Consider the following 18,389-nt stretch of genomic DNA (forward strand, 5'->3'; position numbering starts at 1 on the left):
CGCAGTTTGGAAGGGAATTATTGAGGTGGAATAAATTGTGAAGGGGGGTGTTGTTTTCTTCCTGGATAAGAAACAAACTGCAATAAGATGTAAGAATTTTTTTATTACTTTAATCCTTTGGGGCCTAAGTTTAGGAGATGTGCAAATAGAAGTTCATGCAAAGTGCTTTCTCTGTGGTGTACAATTGTGCTTCTTGACACACTATCCATTGCTCAAAAGAGCAGCTAGAAGAGAACAGGGCTCTGCAGAATCTGACTTTACTTAGGAAACCAGAGAAGGTCCACTGAAACTGTTTTCAAGTGCTGGGATCCACTACCCACACTTGCCTGCTGAAAAGGGTTTCCCAGACAGCCCATAGCAGGGCAGCTTTGGGAAAGTACACATGCATTTACAAGGGCACTTTCTCCTGCACTGGGACTTATTTTTGTTCCAGAACTAGACCAGATGTTTGATCCTCTTTGGGGTGGGCTGGGAAATCCTCTTTGGAGGCTTTAATCCTGTCCATCACCTGGAATTTGCTTGCTGACCAGTAGGAGCGCTGGCTTAGGAGGGACTTGTACAATTCAGTGTCCGCCACCCTCCCCTTATGGAAGGTAGATGGTATCAGGCCCACTGAGGTTTTGAGCCAAGCAGCTCTGAGAGTGGGCTAAATGGTAACAGCTTTAACTTCAAATTTAAAAAGGCTTTTTAAAAAATAGTAATCATTTGAGAGAAAACTCACATATCCACATCATTTAACCTCAAAGCTGTTTTTTTGTTTTTTGTTTTGTTTTTAGTAAAGGGACATTTGGCCATAAATTCTTATGTGCCTATACATCAAACAGAGTGGTCTTTACATATATATATATATATATATATATATATATAACTAAATTTACACCTGCATCTATTTTTTAAAATCTTTCTTCTTGAAGGTCATAGTGAAACTGCTGGAACCACAGGTGTAGGTAGAAGGTCTTTGGTCTCTTGGTCAGTAAATAAGGAAATGCGGGAAACACCCTGGGTCTGAAGCTTGCCTGATGGTGCTGCCATCTCCAACCTGTGGTTTGCTGGGAAAGAGAGCCCTGTTGGGGTCTTGGGGAAGTGAGGCTGAGAAACAGAGACTTTAGTTTGGCTGGAAACTGACAAGATTTTTTGTTGTTGTTTTTAATTCCCAGAAGGGTCAAAGGGGGACAGAATGAAAGAATTGGCAGTTTTTTGCAAGGGAGCTTGGCCCCCTTAGCTCAGAGGGCCAAAGGACAAAAGTGAACAGCAGCAAGAGTGCAGTCTAGGGGCCCTATTCTATAAATCCAGGTCACTTTCCTCACCTTCCACTCTCCTACCCCAGCCCACTCCCACTCCTCCTCCTTAGCAGACAGCTTCCAGTACCTCCGGTAGAGAAAACAGGGAATCTTTTGTGCATCTTTGTGATAATGTTTTTAAAAGACCCACAAGATTTTAAACTGATTAAAGTTTTATGACAATTACTAACAAAAGGTACCTCCTTCCCTCTCCTCCATTATTTACAGGGGTCATTTCCAATACTTTTGCATCTGCCTGCCAGTGGACCTTTAGAGAAGATAGAAAGTTTTTAACCCTCCTCTTCCTCCTGCTCCTCCACACATAATGAACACAACAGCATGGAGTCTGTCACCCTCCCCAGTCTCATGTTTCTCAGGTGAGAAGAAACTGAAGACTTTTGTGACCCAGAGTTATAAAATATCCCTGAAATCAAGTCCTAAAGGTATTCTGCTGTTTTCTAAGATGGTGACCCTCTATTCTTATTAAGGAGCTTTGGTTTATGAGAAATGTTGAGCAGAACCTATTAAAAAAAACAACCCATGAGATGTGTAATCAATTGAGAGCAATTGGGACAAACGAGTTTCTTTGCTGTCATTCTTTCTATCACTCAGCAGGTTCCTCACATATCCACATCATTTACCCTCAAAGCTGTTTTTTGTAAAATGGGGGGTCCTAATTGATAAACTCAAAAATCTCTTTATTGGTTAAAAATTTTAACAATGCAGTTAAACAAGAAAAGTTTTATTTGGTTTGTTGGGGGTTTTGTTTTGGTGCATATTGGAATAGACTCTTACAGTTTGGTGGTTATTGTCTGAAAATAGTCTGCTGGTAAAATTCCATATTAATTGTAAAGATGAAAATGGACTAAGCTTGCTGTGATTTTATTCCGCATCAGAATTAGTGGACAGACTTAAAAGCAAATTTGGGTAAATGGTATTTGTTTTCAGTACTTACATTAGGAATTTGAATTCCAAGAAACTTTATGTATGAGTCCTTGTATTTATTAAAAAGCACAGTATTAAAATAGTGTTTTACCCAGCAGTCAGGTCACCTAAACTAATTGATTCTGAGAAATTACAGGTACAATACTGTCCTTTGTCATGGAGGCTGTGAGAAGTGTATTTTAAGTAACTTGTTGGCCTCAGAACTATAACTGCATTAGTTGCCTGATATCAGGGGCCTTGACACAGCTAGGAATGTTTTGTATTTGGCATCAGAACCAAGATGGAATTAAAGGCTTCATGTCTACTCTTCAAATGCTGCTTCTATCCAAATTTAAAGATAATATGCAACAATTATAACTTTGTGGGAAAAGGCATCCTCAAGTGATTTGGCCATTAACTACTGTGATTTTCAAAAAAATAATTTTACTTCTTTATGGACATTTCAACGGAAGTGAATGTCTTGATCAACACATTTACCTTTCACAGAATTTCATTACATACAGAGATGTTCAGCAATGTTCCAGGATTACAAATCTCCAAATGCTTTTCTACAAGAAGACTCATCTTTTAATGAAGGATGGAATCCTGGAAAAATAGGTCTCCACATGAAGAATCTTTGGCCGTGGTCAGCACACATCAAAGTCATATTTTAAATAGTTTCTTCTGCTTCTCAGGAACTGACCAAGGTAGATGCTGCAGACCTGACAAGATGATTTCTGGAATAGACTCCCTCTTTCATTTACTTGTTTCCTACCACATTCCACAAAGGATTCTGGATGTTTGTATTGCAGTACTATGAAGATCTTGGGTATTCTTGTCTTTTGGTTTTAAGTTTGAGAATTTTAAAATCTTAAGACTTATATACCAATGTAAATAAGCCAAATGAGAGCTTGAGATGGCAGAATGATTTTTAAAAGTCCTTTTAATATGCTGTTGCCAGAAAGCAAAGTCGATTGTGACTTGCTTTCATGAATGTGTTATGCATCTGGAGAAGATCTACAAGGAAATACTTCAAAATGAAAATATTTAAGACAGTAGGCTTATGATATTTAAAAAATATTTTTATGTTGTATTGTTTTTACAATAAAATTTTGAATGTTCTTGTCATCTAGAAAGTGTCATTAAAATGTAAACTTTAATAGAGACTCAGTAGTAAGAAATACTGGAAATAATAAATTAGAAATAATTTCAGGCGGTGGACTTGGCTCAGTGGTTAGGGCATCCGTCTACCACATGGGAAGTCCGCCATTCAAACCCCAGGCCTCCTTGACCCATGTGCAGCTGGCCCATGCGCAGTGCTGATGCGCACAAGGAGTGCTGTGCCACACAGGGGTGTCCCCTGTGTAGGGGAGCCCCACACGCAAGGAGTGTGCCCTGTGAGGAGAGCCACCCAGTGCGAAGGAAAGTGCAGCCTGTCCAGGAATGGTGCGGCCAACACGGAGAGCTGACACAACAAGATGACGCAACAAAAAGAAACACAGATTTCAGTGCCACTGACAACAACAGAAGCGGACAAAGATGATGCAGCAAAAAGACACAGAGAACAGACAACCTGACAACCGGGGTGGGGGGGGGAGGGGAGAGAAATAAATAAAGATTCATTAAAAAAATAATTTCAGAACGTTCCCAAAAAAAGCAAAGCAGAACACTTTTGGAATCCTAACTTGGGATCAAAAGTACACAGTATCAAGACAGAATAGCATACAGATTAAGAACCGGCAATATGGAATCAGGTACATATGGATTCAGATCATATCTCATTGAAGAATTTCCTTAATTTTTACTACTTTAATCGTTATGTGTACATTAGGAGTAATAATAGCCTATACTTCGTGGAGATTATTGAGATAATATTTTTTTCCTGGCACAGGGCCCAACATGGTAACTACCACTCCTGTTAATATTTTTAAAATTATTTTTTATTCTTGTTGTTAATAGTTATTACACTATTTTAGAAGTCTCAGAAACTGGATAGTTGGGCAAGAGAAATATATGAGAACATTTAACTTTCTAAGAGAACGTATATAATAAAAAGTCCTGGGTTAAGGAGGGAAATTCACATTGACCTAGATATTGGCATCCATATATCTTTAAAGCCAAAGTTATTGAATCTAATTTAAATACAATAAAATTCACCTTTTAAGTGTACAGTTTTGAGTTCTGACAAATACATAGAATCATGTAATGGCCACCACGATCAAGATAGAAAATATTTCTATCACCCTCCAAAAGTTCTCCACACCATTAGTCCATCCTTTCCTTCCACCCCAAACTCTGACAACCACTGATTTGATTTCTGTCCCTCTGGTTTTCTTCTTCTGCAAAAAGTCATATAAATGGAATGCGTACATTTTGAGAGAATTTCGTGAACATTTTCAAAATGAACTTTGAGAAGTAATTTTTCTATGGTCATTTTTGTGTTACTGGTCACTTAAGCGTGAATTTTGTTTAACCTGTTCTTATAGTGCTTAGACCGTTTCTTCCTTTTTTTTCTTTAATCACTGACCACCGGTGATCCCTACTTCCTCTTATTTTCACCTTCCCACGCTGACTACAGTGCCCAGAATCCCACCGCCTTAACAAATATGTTCATTTCTAAATATTTCCTCATAGAGCTCCACATGGTTAACACATTCCTGGGGACAGAATTTACGAAGACCCGTTCACATTCAGTGGGAAATTTATGATTTGGCATCCACTTTTCCAATCAGTTTCTCATTGGCAGGGTTCGCGTGGGCCTGCAAAACTTGCCAGACCACTGCGCGTTAAACCTATTTTTATCAGGGAAGGTCAGGTGCCCAGGAAGCACTCGGGTTCCTGGTCCGGGGTCCCCGGAGAGTACGACGCGGCCCTCTACCCCCTCACCCCACCCTCCGCCGCAGTGACTGCCTGGTCCCATGAAGAGTTAGCAGGCGGACCCCGGACATTCCAGGCGTTGCCGGATCTCACAGGCGTCCCGCACTTCCTCCAGGCGGGTGACTGTGAAGTTCGAACAAGCCGGCTTCGCTGAGTCAGTCCGGAGTTAGTCCAGTGAAATTCCGGGGTCCGTCCTCAAGTCTGGGAAGGCGGTCCGGGAGCTCCGTCGCGCCAAAACCAGGAGCCCGGGAGCCTCCGCCATGAGCAACCCCTTGCGGCCCGGCTCCAGCAGCTGGCGGCGGGCGGCCACCCTGGTGCTGGCTGCCGGCGGGATGCGCCCAGGCCTCGTCGCCGGGTCGCCGCCTGCTGCGGGCTTTCGGCTGCTGCTACTGAGGCGCTCCCCGCGCCAGGGCTTCTTGCCCGGCGCCTACGTCTTCCCGGGCGGCGTGCTGGACGCGGCCGACAGTTCGGCCGACTGGCGATCCGTGTTCGAGCCGCACTACCGGACACCACGCTTCGGCCTGGGCCCTGCGCCGCCCCCGCGCGCCGTTTTCCCGGCGCTGCCGCTCCCCAGCCCCGACGCCGCCGATGGGGACCCCGAGGCGCTGCCCGATGACGTAGCCTTCCGTATCTGCGCCATCCGCGAGGCCTTCGAGGAGGCGGGAGTACTGCTGCTGCGGCCCCGCGGACCCCCGCTGGCACCAGGGTCCCGACCGGAGCCCAGCCGCGCCCTCGAACCGCCGCCGGGTCTGGACATCTGGCGCGACCGCGTCCGCCGCGACCCTCGTCACTTCCTGAACCTGTGCATGCACCTGGATTGCACGCCCGACATCTGGGCGCTGCATGACTGGAGCGCCTGGCTCACGCCCTTCATGCGACGCGGCGGCCGCCGCTTCGACACGGCTTTCTTCCTGTGCTGCCTGCTGGAGGCACCGTCCGCCTGCCCGGACTTGACCGAGGTGGTGGACTGCCAGGTAGGGCATCCTAGAATGAGACTGAAGTACCGGGGCGGGCCGAGCCCAGAAAGGTTGATTAACTTCCCCGGGGCTGTACCAGCCAGTTCGTGACTTGGGTGGGGTTGGGACCCCGGCGGTCCGGCCCTCACCCTGAAGGCCAAAGTCATGCCTCAGTAAAGGAAGGGCTCGCCTGATTTCCCTCGCTTCACAGTCATCAAGGTCTCGACCCTTCTCCCCACGCGGCTGCCCTGGCGGGGGTCTGGCGGTAAAGCCAACCTCCCAGCAGTGCAGAACCTTCACCGGGCACCAAGCTCTTTCCTAGCACTTTACGTGTTTTAACTCATTTAATCTTCACAGCAGCTTTATGAGGTAGATATTGTTCTTAGACATCTGGCCAGAGGTTTATCAATTTATTGAGTTTTTCCCCCCCAAAGAGCCAGCTTTCCCTTCCATGGATTTTTCTCTGTTCTTTGTTCTTTTTGTATATCCTTTGTTGTTATTTTAATTTTTTTTTTTTCTGTTTACTGTGGATTTTATTTTCTCTTCATTCTTTGGTTTCTTAAAGTAGAAACATTATTCAAGACCTTCTTTTCTAGTATATGTTAGAGGTTTCTCCTTTACAAGGTTTATAACGATTAACTGATTACGAGGTTTGCATTGGTCAAGAAACAGTGACTTGCATTCCGGTGACATAGAACATCCCCCCATCCAGAGCCTACCTGTTCAGATACGGTTCATTTCCTCACAAGAATAAACAAAAAAGCCACATGATGACACCAACCCTTCCCACATCCCTAGAATTCACTACCACTAGCCCACCACCCCCTAGCCATCCCTATTGGCCCTTGGGTCTTACCCAAGCCCCAACCCACTCCCACTAAGCATGTTCCCACCTACAGATGTATAAATTCATAACTGCCTTTGCCAGAGGTGGGCTGAAGTCTCTCTTCAGACCCCCTCCAGTTGGGAGAGCTTCCCAATAAACTTCCTGCCTGCAATCATGTCAGTTTCCATGTTCCATGAGCTCATTTTTTTCTCTAACATTATAAGCATTTAATGCTATAAATTTTCCTCTAAGTCCTGCTTGAGCGTCATCCCACAAATTTTAATACGTTGTGTTTTCATTTAGTTAAAAATATTTTCTGATGTCCCTTGTGATTTTCTCTTTGGCCCATGGGTTATTTAGAAGTGTGTTTAATTTCTAAATCTATGGAAAGTTTCCAAATATCTGTCTGGTAATGATTCCTAGTTTAATTCTATTTCATCAAAGAACACTTTCTCAGATTTCAGTCTTTTAAAATTATTGAGACTTCTTCTGTGGCCAAGAATATTGTCTATCTTGGTGAATATACCCTGTGCACCTGTAAAGAATATGTATTCTGCTGTAGTGATGGAATGTTCTGAAAAATGTTGATTTGAATTGTTTGACGTTATTCAAAGCTTCCTTGTCATTTACTTTTTCCACCAAATACTAAGAGAGAAATGTTGACATCTTCAGCTAATACTTGTAGATTTGTCTCTTTCCCTTTATTTCTATCAGGTATTTTGAAGCTCCCTTGTAAAGTGCTGCATACATATTTTAGCACTGTTAAAACTTGATGGATCGACCTCTCAAGTATTATAAAATATCTTTTTTCCCTGGTAATATTCCTTATTCTAATATCTAAAGTTTACTCTGATATTAATACACCAACTTGGGCTTTTTTTTTTTTTAGCAAATTTTATTGATACATATTAATAGAGCATAAAAATCCATCCAAAGTGCAGTCAGTGGTATTCAGTGTAATCACATAGTTGTGCATTCATCATTTCAATCATTCTTATAGCACTTTCATTATTCCAGTAATAATACTAATAAACAAAAAAAACTCATCACCCCTCAATCCGTTTTCCCTGCTGTACATAGCTGCTATTCTTTTTCCTTTTCTGTAGTCTATTTGTATTTATATTTTGTAAGAACAGTCTTATATATGCAATATCACCCATACTCGTGTTTTTACGTGTTTTACTATCTTATACAGTCCCATGCATTTTTTAGTTTTCCTTCTCGTAATACACATGACCTTAGATTTTCCCTTTCAACCAGTCATAATATCCATATAATAGTTCTGCTAGTTACAAACATCATGATGTGCTTTCACCATTTCTATTCATTTCCAAAGATTTACAAACAATTTTTCAGCCAATTCTGCACAGATTAACCCTCAGCTTTCCATTGTCTACCCTCCTATTTTCTGGGGACCTATATTCTAATTATTTTATTTTATTTTTTTAAGATTTATTTATTTATTTATTTCCCCTTCCTTCCCCCCCCACCCAGTTGTCTGTTCTCTGTGTCTGTTTGCTGTGTGTTCTTCTTTGTCCGTTCTGTTGTTGTCAGCGGCACAGGAATCTGTGTTTCTTTTTGTTGCGTCATTTTGTTGTGTCAGCTTTCCATGTGTGCGGTGCCATTCTTGGTCAGGCTGCACTTTCTTTCACGCTGGGTGACTCTCCTTAGGGGGCGCACTCCTTGTGCGTGGGGCTCCCCTATGAGGGGACACCCCTGCGTGGCACAGCACTCCTTGCGCGCATCAGCACTGCGCATGGGCCAGCTCCACACGGGTCAAGGAGACCCCGGATTTGAACCGCAGACCTCCATGGGCAGATGCCCTATCCATTGGGCCAAGTCTGCTTCCCAACTATTGATTTATTAACTATACCACTTTATAGTTGACTTAGGGTTTGAGTATGCATCTTTCACTTCATGTATGGTGTTAGAACCTTATAACAATATACTTGTATTTCTCTTATCATTTATGCTGTTGTGGTCACACATTTGACTTTTATTTCAGTTATAAGCTCCAAAATGCCCTCATTGTTTTTACTTTAGGCAGTCAATCGTTTAATAAATTGGGAAGTTTTCAGCCACTATTTCTTTGAATATTTTTTCTGCTCCTTTCTCCTCTCCTAGTACTCCCATCATATGTATGTTGGTATACTTAATGGTCTCACATTTCTCTGAGGTTCTGTTCATTTTTCTTCATTTTTATTCCCTCTGTTCTTTGGTTTACATAATTTCATTGGTCTTTTTTCAAGTTTTCCAATTCCTTCTTCTGTAATCAACCCCTCTAGTGAATTTTTCATATCAGGTATTGTAATTTTCAATTCCAGAATTTTCATTTTTTAAATAATTTCTTTCTTTGTTAGTATTATCTATTTGGTGTGACGTTGTCATTACACCTTCCTTTACTTCTTTAGTCAGGGTTTCTGCTAGTTCTTTGGACATGTATATATATTTTAATTAAAGTTAATAGATCACAAGGAATGTTACATTAAAAAACATAGAAAAACAAAAAACATGAGGTTCCCATATAACCCACTCCCACCCCCCACCACATCATTTTTTGTAAATTGTATTTTTTTAAAGATATATACATCACACAAAAAATGTTACACTAAAAAATATGAGAGGTTCCTGTATACCCCACCCCACACCCCACTCCTCCCACACCGACAGCCTCCCTCATTATTGCAGCATACTCATCGCACTCGGTGGACACATTTTGGGGCACTGCTGTACTACACAGATTATAGTTTACCCTGTATTTTGCACTCTCCCCCAGTACATTCAGTGGGTTATGGCAGGATATATAAAGTCCAACATCTGACCCTGCAATATCATTAAGGACAACTCAAAATCCCAAAAATGCCCCCATATTTAGGACATATTTTTGAAGTCTTTTTCTTTTAAATCTGGTTTCTGGTTTCTTTCACAGGCAGTGCGTGTTGCCTCCCTCCCCCTCTCCACCCCAGGTTGTATGGGTTATACCTTCCTTTCTTTGTATGTCACCTAGTTTTTGTTAAAACCTGGACATCTTAGAAAATATGTTTAGTAATTGGGTGTCATTCCCTCACTTCAGGGATTCTTGTTATTTGGCTGGATTATTTGGATGGCATCTTTGCACAGCCACCCTCGCGTCCCACCCCACGGTGTTGTTCCTCCAGGAGCTGCAGCTTTGGGTACGCCCATGGTCACCCTGGGGTGACAGTGGTGTTGGCAGGGTTCTCGTCCCCCTTTCTCTGACTATACCCAGCTGTTAAACTCCGCTTGTTGCAACCTACTGTTTTCAACATTTCTCTGAGACATAAACTGCTCTACAGACTAAACCAATCAAATTTATGCTCCATGGAAGCTGTGGTTCTGACTCCAGGAGGACTCCTCGCAGTGGTCTCTTTCCCCAGTTCTCTCCTGCAGATTAGCCTACCAACTGAATCTGTGAACCTCCTCCCAGTTACCTTTCACTACAGCCTCCAGTGTTTTTGTCTGAGATCTGTTGCAATCTCTTTGGAAAGAGATTAGGAGCTATTGTCTTTATGGCCTACTTCTCCCCCCAGGCAAAATCTCCAAAGGAGTCTGGAGATGGAGGTGGGGACAATGACATGCTTCTGTCCAAATGACACCCCTGTTTTCGGAGCTGAATACTCAGTGGAGAGGGAGCCTGAGGATCTTGGCTTTCCTCGCCTGTTGTGGAGCCTTATAAGCCACGGCAGGGGTGATCAGGGCCCTAGTGTTCTCGGTAGTGTCATAGCCAAGGTAGAACCTCAGTTCCATGAGTGGGGGCTGAGCCTCACCTCATAACTACGCTTATCCAGAACAGCGTCAGCAACCAGTATCTGGGGGCAGGATGAGAAATGCTGACATCCTAATCTTCCCAGAAAGCCTATAGGTTTGAGGGAAAAGAAACCCTGTTTTTGGTGACACCAATCTGGAGGGAGTTTCCATCTTGCTTTGCTTGCAGTGGGGAAAGGAGGGTGCAGTCTTGGTTCATACCACAGATTCTTACTTTCCTTAGAATTTTCAGAGATTTTTCTTTAGTAGATGGTTATTCATTTTCTGTGTGCCCTTAGGACCATTTCCAAGGGCTTTAAATATGTGTATTTTTTTTTTAATAATTTACACTGGTTTTACACTGGTCATACTGTCATGCCAGAAGTTACTCCCTAGTCAGTCAACCTTACATAATTACTACATAATTTCACTTACATAATTACTACTCTTAGTACTCTCCATTCTGTTGTGTAGATCTAAATCTACATTTGGTATTTGTTAAGGACTGAATCACGAAAGGCATGTTTATGTCCCAATCCCCAGTCCTGTGGATGTGAATGATTATAAATAAGATCTCTTCAAGAGTTACTTCAACTGAATCAGGTTGGCCTTTAATCCAAATTACTGGAAGAATAAACATAGAGAGTCAAGCTGCATAAACAGAGAAAAAGTTAAAATGGAGAGAGAAGCCACAAGGGGCAGCCATAAGTCACAAGTCAGCTGAACCCAGAGGAGAAAGAAGACATCTCTATGTGCATTGCCATGGGACAGAAAAGCCAAGGACCAGCAATTGCTGGCAGGCAGCCCCAGAACTCCACAGTCTTCTGGAAGAATGTATTGCCTTACTAACACCCTGCTATTGGACTTTTCCTAAGCGCAACACTGTGAGCCAATAAATTCCCATTGTTTAAGTCAACCCATTATCTGTTACTTGTTTAGCAGCTAAGAAACTATAACAGTTCTGCCTAAAGAACTTCCTCTAACATGTCTCATAGTGCAGGTCTTCTGGAAATGAATCCTGTCGATTTATTTGTCTTTAAAACGATATAATTTTACCTTTGTTTTTGGAAGATATTTTGGCTTAGTATAAAATGCTAGGTTGACAGGGTTTATTTTTTCTCCTTTCAGTACTTAAAGATGTTGCTCCATGAACTGGCTTCCATATTTTCTGATGAGAAGTTTATTTTAACTTTTATCTTTGTTCTTTTGTAAATAATGTGTTTTATTTTTGTGGCTGCTTTGAAGATTTTCTTTTAATCTTTCATTTTCAGCAATTTGATTGTGATGTGCACTACTTTTCTTTTGTTTATTATTTCTTTCTTCAAATATTTTTTCTGGGTCACTACTTATACCTATGTTGGACCACTTGATAATGTTCCATAAATCACTGATGTCCTGTTCTTTTTCAGTATATTTTTTCTCTTTGTGCTTCATTTTGAATAGATTCTATTACTGTGCCTTCAAGTTCACCTTCTTTTTTTTTATGTAGTTTTAATCTCTTGTAAATACCATCCAGTGTATTTTTCATTTAAGATCTTTTCCATTGCTAGATGTTCCATTTAGTTTGTTTTTTCTTTCTCATGTTCATATTTTCCTTTATATCTGTGACATATTTATAGCTGTGGTTTTAGTGTCCTTTTCTGCTAAATTCATCATCTTGTCAATTCTAGATCTGTTAGTATTGGCTGACTGTTCTCTCACTTATGGTTCACATTTTCCTGCTTTGTCGTATATGTAGCAGTTTTCGATTGGATATTGTTGATTGCTGGATTTTGTCATTGTCCTTTAAAGAGGTTGGACTTTTCCTGGCAGGCAGTTAAGTTACTGCAAATTAACTTGATTGTTTTGACTATGTTTTTAATTTCTTTTAGAGCATGTCTACTTTACTTTCTGACTAATTTAGCTCCATTTCTAACATGTGTCCTTTCTGAGGGCTACCTCATATGCTTTACATTCTACAGTGACTCTTCACTGTGGTTGAAGAGAACTAAAAAAAAAAAAAATTCCTGGCCCTAGGTGAGCTCTGGGAATTGTTAGTCTTAGAGCTCCCAAGTAATTGTTCTTTTCTCAGAAATTATTCTTCCCAGCCTCTTGTGATTTCACCTTGTGCATGTACAGATAAGTGTTTATCAAAGACTCAAAGGACATTATACAGATCTCTGGAGCTTTTCTTTTATGGAGCCTTCCTTTCTGTTATGCTGCTTTCCAGGTTCTAGCCTGTGTTGTCCTTCCTAAACTCCAGTCTGTTTCTTCAACTCATTCAGAATCCTAGACTGATTAGGTTCTTCTTCCCTGTGCTTCAGCCAGGGAATTTATCTCTAGGCAAAAAGCCTAGGCAATGGTAGGACTCATCTCATTTGCTTTTCTTTTCTCAGAGATAACAATTCTGCAATGTCCAATGTCTGAAAATGGTTATTTTGTAGTTTCTGTCTTATTCTTTATTGGTGGCAGTGTTGGTGGTAGAGATGGTGTGGTTCTAGCTTTCATGGCTGGAAGAGGAAGCTCCAAGAAGCAGGTCTTAACCTGGTCTAGACCAGTGCTTCTCAACCAGGAGTTGACTCCCTCTCAGGGGACATATGGCAATGTCTGAAGACATTATTGGTCATCACAACCAGGGGATTGCTACTGTCATCTAGTGGGTAAAAGCCAAGAATGTTGCTAAACATCCTGCAGTGGATAGGATGACCTCCCACAATGAAGCCTAAAGTATGGATAATGCTAAGATTGTGAAATCTAATGGAAACAGTGGTATTTGAAGCCAGATTTCCCCTCTGCAGCAGTTTGATATAATTGATGAATTCCAAAAAGAAATATTGGATTATGTTTGTAATCTGATCTGTACCTGGGCATGATTGAGTTATGATTAGGGCATTGCGTCCCCACCCCTTGGTGGGTGGGGACTCACAGATAAAAGGCATGGCGATGAACGGAGTTGAGGGCTTTTAATGTTGGAGTTTTGATTTTGGAGTTTGATGCTGAGGCCTTAAACCGGAGCCCTGGGAAGTCAGTACTCAGAGGAAAGAGACGCCAGCCCCTGGAAGGAAGGAACCTTGAAGCCAGAGTAAAGCAAGCCCCAGGAACATAGGAACCCAGGAAGCCTGAACTCTCGCAGATGTCGGCAACCATCTTGCTCCAAAGAGACTTTGGTGAAGGAAGTAACTTATGCTTTATGGCCTGGTGTCTGTAAGTTCCTACCCCAAATAAATACCCTTTATAAAAACCAACCAATTTCTGTTATTTTGCATCAGCACCCCTTTGGCTGACTACTACACCCTCCCTCCAGGATTTAAAGCCCAGGTTTTATAGTTAGAGGAGCTGCCTGATTTTCCTTAACTGTAAAATGGGAGAATGCAGGGTTAAAGCATAAAACCTTATAGGGGAAAGAAAAAAGGAGAAAACCTTATAGGGGGACGCAGATGTGTCTCAAGTGATTGAGCTCCTGCCTACCACATGCCCTGGTTTAGTTCCCGGTGCCTCCTAAAGAAGATAGCAAGCTGGTGTGATGGGCAGGTGTGGTGCGCTGACACAACAAGATGATACAACAAGAGACACAAGAAGAAAAACATAATGAGAGACAGAGCAAAGCAGGAAGTGGAGGTTTCCGGTGACTCCTAAAGAAGAAGAGCAAGACGGCAAGCTGACGTGCTGGGCAGGCACAGCAAGCTGACGCAACAAGAGGCACAAGAAGAAACATTATGAGAGAGACAACAAAGCTGGAACAGAGGTGACTCAAGTGATTAGGTACCTCCCTCCCACATCACAGGTCCAGGGTTCAGTTCCCCATGACTCCTAAAGAAACAAGGAAGAGGAACAGATATAGCAAGTGCAAACACCAGGGAGGTAGGAGAAATAAATAAATAAAACCTTTAAAAAACAAAAACCTTATATGAAGCATTTTGGGTAGTGCTTTACTAGTAACAAATGACCAATAAGTGATAACTTACTGTAACCTACAGTAGTACTAACCTGAACAGATTGGGTTAAGTGGGTTAAGTGATTCTTACAGTTTAACTCTTCATGTTGATCACCACCTAACTCTTATGGAACAGAGAAAGCAAAACATCCTGGGAGATAATTTGTAGGGATTGTGTGGCCCTTTGAGGCCCAGAACTTTTTCAAAATGTAGCCTTGACCAATTTTAGAATGATTTGGAATGCTTGTTAAAATTCATAGATTGCTGGGCCCCATACCAAAGATTTAGGAATATAAAGATTTAATAGGAGATGTTTAAGCTCATACAAGCTTGCAAACCATTGACCTAGAGTCATCCAAGGCAGAAATCGTCAAATTTCACCTCCCCAGGTTTGGGGATGGGAATCAGTTTCCCCCAATATGAGTGGATATTTAGTAAACCAATTAAAGAAGGACCCTTTGGAGTTAGTCTGTATTCATCGAATCAGCTCTTTTCTAAGTGTCTTTGGGAGGAAGGCCTGAGAAGGGCGATTGCACCAATGAGGCCACTTGAATGAAATGGGCAAACTCTTTCTGGTGGATTCCTTTCAAAATTACCATACCCCCAGGACTGTAGACTGGGCCACGCCTCTTGACCTTCCTGAGACCTCCCTTAGCTTCAGATTATTCACTGTCATTGTAACATGTGGTACATATCCTGCTGCATTTTTGTTGCTAGAGGCCTCACAGGGCCTGACAGAGCCTTGTATTGCCCACTACCTCATATCCCCAGAGCCGAGCAAAGGCAGCCACCCATTTGTGGGGGGAACAAAAGAGCACCCCATTCTCAACCTCTTCTCAGGAATTTACCCTTCATAGTCTTTCTTCCTTCAGGAGTAACCAGAACCACCTTGCCCTCTTGGTGACACTTATCTCTTACGTTGGGCAGCTCTCAGGTTAACCCTTTGGTTATTTTCTTGGTTTTCCAGTTAGAAGAATTGGTTCCCAATAATCAACCACTTCACAGGATCAACCTAGCTATCTTCGTAGGATCTTGTCATGTTGTTTCAAAGGGATCTTTGGTTAGATCTTAAGTACTGAATCTAACAATTTCAATTTCTTACTTTGTCTATGGAAAAAACAAACTCAGGATACTCTACCTCTGTCTTTTACAGTGGTCATCTCCATCAGAGGCAACTGAAAATTTCATGTCAAAGGAAATTTGGCTGGCACCACCACAGTTTTATGAAATAAGAAGACTTGAAAACTTTGCCTCTCTCTCTGACTTGCACAAATTTTGTTTGGATCATGCAAAAGAAGGGAGGGAAAGATGGCTGCCGATTACATTATTAACTGCTGATGGGGTACTCCAGCTTTTTCCAGGTAAATCAGTAAAGCATTAGTGCTTCTATTAGTCTTCACATGTAACACACTGACCATATAGCCGATTTCCCAGCACAAAACATGAATTTCAGCTTGTGTTTAATACCCTACAGGGGTAAAGTATATAACCATAGTACTTTTTATAATCAGGAATTCTAAATAGTGTATTTAGTATATTTCGTAACCACTGACAGTTTGTTTCCCACACATTTTCTCTTTTTTACATTTTAATTTTGAACTAATGAGAACTTATGTTGTAAGCTTACTTGAATTTTGGGGAGTTTGTTGGTGGTCAGTTGGGCAAGCATGGGATGGGGTTTTTGTGACAGTATAGAGAGGAGCCTTGTGACCTGTCATACTTCGTGGCTACCTCTCTCAGTTCCTCAGAATAGTAATAATTTGCTACTCAACTTCCTTGGGGACACGTAGCAATTTTGATATGTAAGTGATAATTTCTGTAATTCAAACTTAAAATTATCAGAGCGGCCCACAGCAAAACACCAGAAGTATATTGACATCAATATTGAATAGGATAGATTCACGAACAAGTTTAAAAGTTATAGTTGACAATGAGAACATGTGAGTTATAAGTGTTTATGGACCCAAAGAAAATACTTGGCTGAGAAGGGGGTGGGAGGAGGAAAACATTAAAAACAAAAGGAGTCAAGATAAGCTCATAAAATTAGACTTATTTAAATTATTTCAATTCTAAACACATGAAATAGATAAATATAAATTCTGATTTATATGTTACTAATATCTTGGAATGTTTTATAAAGCAGTGTTTTATGGGATCAAAATTTTATTATTTTTTAGGTGATGAGCTGTATTTGGAAGATTTAGATTATTTAGAAAAACATTTATCCACTGAAAAAAAGACTGAAGAAATCATGAAAGGCAAGAAATTTCATCGCCTAGTGATACACAACAGCCATCATTATAGTCTTTATGTGACTGTTCAGTCAAAGACTAAACAGGTTTATCCTAAGTCATATGTCATAGGTAAGAGCCATCTGTAGAGGGCTGCTTTTTTGCAAGCTGCCCTATTTGAAGTGGTCCTGATGAATAAGGAGAGTTAATCAGACTTGTTTGAAACTGGAGAACTTCATGCCTGTGAAAGTTATAGCACAGCCTTTATTTCAGGTGCATTATTGAGCTCTTGCCTGTTTTATTCTTTAAACTTAAAGTATGTCATCAGTAAAAGTATTAATGCTGTTGTTACATGAGAAAAAAATTCTCGTCTTCCCATTTCTATATTGTTTTATTACCTCAAAAGTTCAAATAAGATGTCCTACTCTCTTTGTTTTTCTAATACTCCAGTGTATTAACACTTTCCTGATGTGCTTAGCAGGTTGATGTATGATTTCCTTAGACTTACTACCAGAATTGATTTAAAAGTGTCATGATTAGGTGTGTAAAAATAAACTTGAGACAACCTTCAAGTGTTCATGTCATTTTCTTGCTGTTTTTACCTTCGATGATTAAAATACAATTTTGTTTAAAACCAAATGGCATTAACTAAAATATATTTTAGTTAATATTTTAAAGAAACATGAAGCTACTTATCAATTTAACAAAAGCTATAATTATTTTTACTGTGGAGTGCTAATTAAAAATGCAAAGAAGTTAGAGAGATGTAGAGCTAGTCATCATTTAATGGTGCTTAATGATGTTTATTTTCAGTATGTCTAATGTAATATGGGTGATTTCATTTCTCTTAAAGAGGAATAATGTTTGTTGATTAAAGGTGGGAAATGATGGGTAAGACACCTTCTAATTCAAGATCTTTTAACTATAGTGTATATTGTACAATGAATTTCATTTCAATGAAATGTCTTAGTTTTCTTATATAATAAATAGTAATAATGATACAGTTCACTCGTATTATTTAATCCTGCTTAGAGGAATACATCTAAAGCAGTGGTTCTCAACCTGAGGCAGTTGCATCCTTCAGGAGATATGTAGCAATGCTACATCTAGTTGTCACATGGGGGGTTGGCTAATGCTATCTAGTGGTCAGAGGCCAGGGATGTGGTTAAACATCCTACAATATACAGGATGACCCCCCCCCCAAAAAAAAGAAATATCCAGCCAAGGTTGAGGAACCCTGATGTAGAGTAAAATCTATACCAGAAACCTACCAGTTATTCAAGCTAGAAATCTTGAGTCATTCTTGATTCCTCTCTTTCCTAGCTTTGGAGCTATTTTCTCCATTTTCATTCTTCCCTTCCCTGTGCATTCTCCCATTGAGCTGGAAAAGTGGTCTTGAAATGCAAGCCATATCCTGTCACTCCCCTGATTAAAATCCCTCAATGGCTTTTCTTATCCCTTAGAATAAAAATCTAAACTTAGCCTGGCACACAAGACCCTGTCTCTCTATCTGACCTCATCATGTATCACTCTCCCTCTTTTCCTGGACCCCCAACAAAAGGATCTTCTTTCACTTCTTTGACTACTCAAAGCTCTTACCCACTTCAGAACCTTTGCATA

The 18,389-nt window shown here is 40.9% G+C and overlaps 1 protein-coding gene across 1 annotated transcript; it reads left to right on the plus strand.

The window, feature by feature from the left end:
• Positions 1-2,637: 2,637 nt before the first annotated feature.
• On the plus strand, positions 2,638-17,772 carry NUDT19 (nudix hydrolase 19). The gene is made up of 3 exons (XM_004475108.5): positions 2,638-6,055; positions 15,692-15,899; positions 16,716-17,772. Exons 1-3 carry the CDS (start codon positions 5,342-5,344, stop codon positions 16,916-16,918), a joined length of 1,125 nt encoding a protein of 374 aa, XP_004475165.1. The 5' UTR covers positions 2,638-5,341; the 3' UTR covers positions 16,919-17,772.
• Positions 17,773-18,389: the final 617 nt, after the last annotated feature.

Source organism: Dasypus novemcinctus, chromosome 18 (genome assembly GCF_030445035.2).
Source record: "Dasypus novemcinctus isolate mDasNov1 chromosome 18, mDasNov1.1.hap2, whole genome shotgun sequence".
NCBI lineage: Eukaryota > Metazoa > Chordata > Mammalia > Cingulata > Dasypodidae > Dasypus > Dasypus novemcinctus.

Coding starts and splice junctions, on each gene's coding strand:
- NUDT19 (XM_004475108.5), top strand. CDS start 5,342: ATGAGCAACCCCTTGCGGCCCGGCTCCAGCAGCTGGCGGCGGGCGGCC. Junction 6,056..15,691: donor CCGAGGTGGTGGACTGCCAG/GTAGGGCATCCT, acceptor TGTCTTTTACAG/TGGTCATCTCCATCAGAGGC. Junction 15,900..16,715: donor GGTACTCCAGCTTTTTCCAG/GTAAATCAGTAA, acceptor ATTATTTTTTAG/GTGATGAGCTGTATTTGGAA.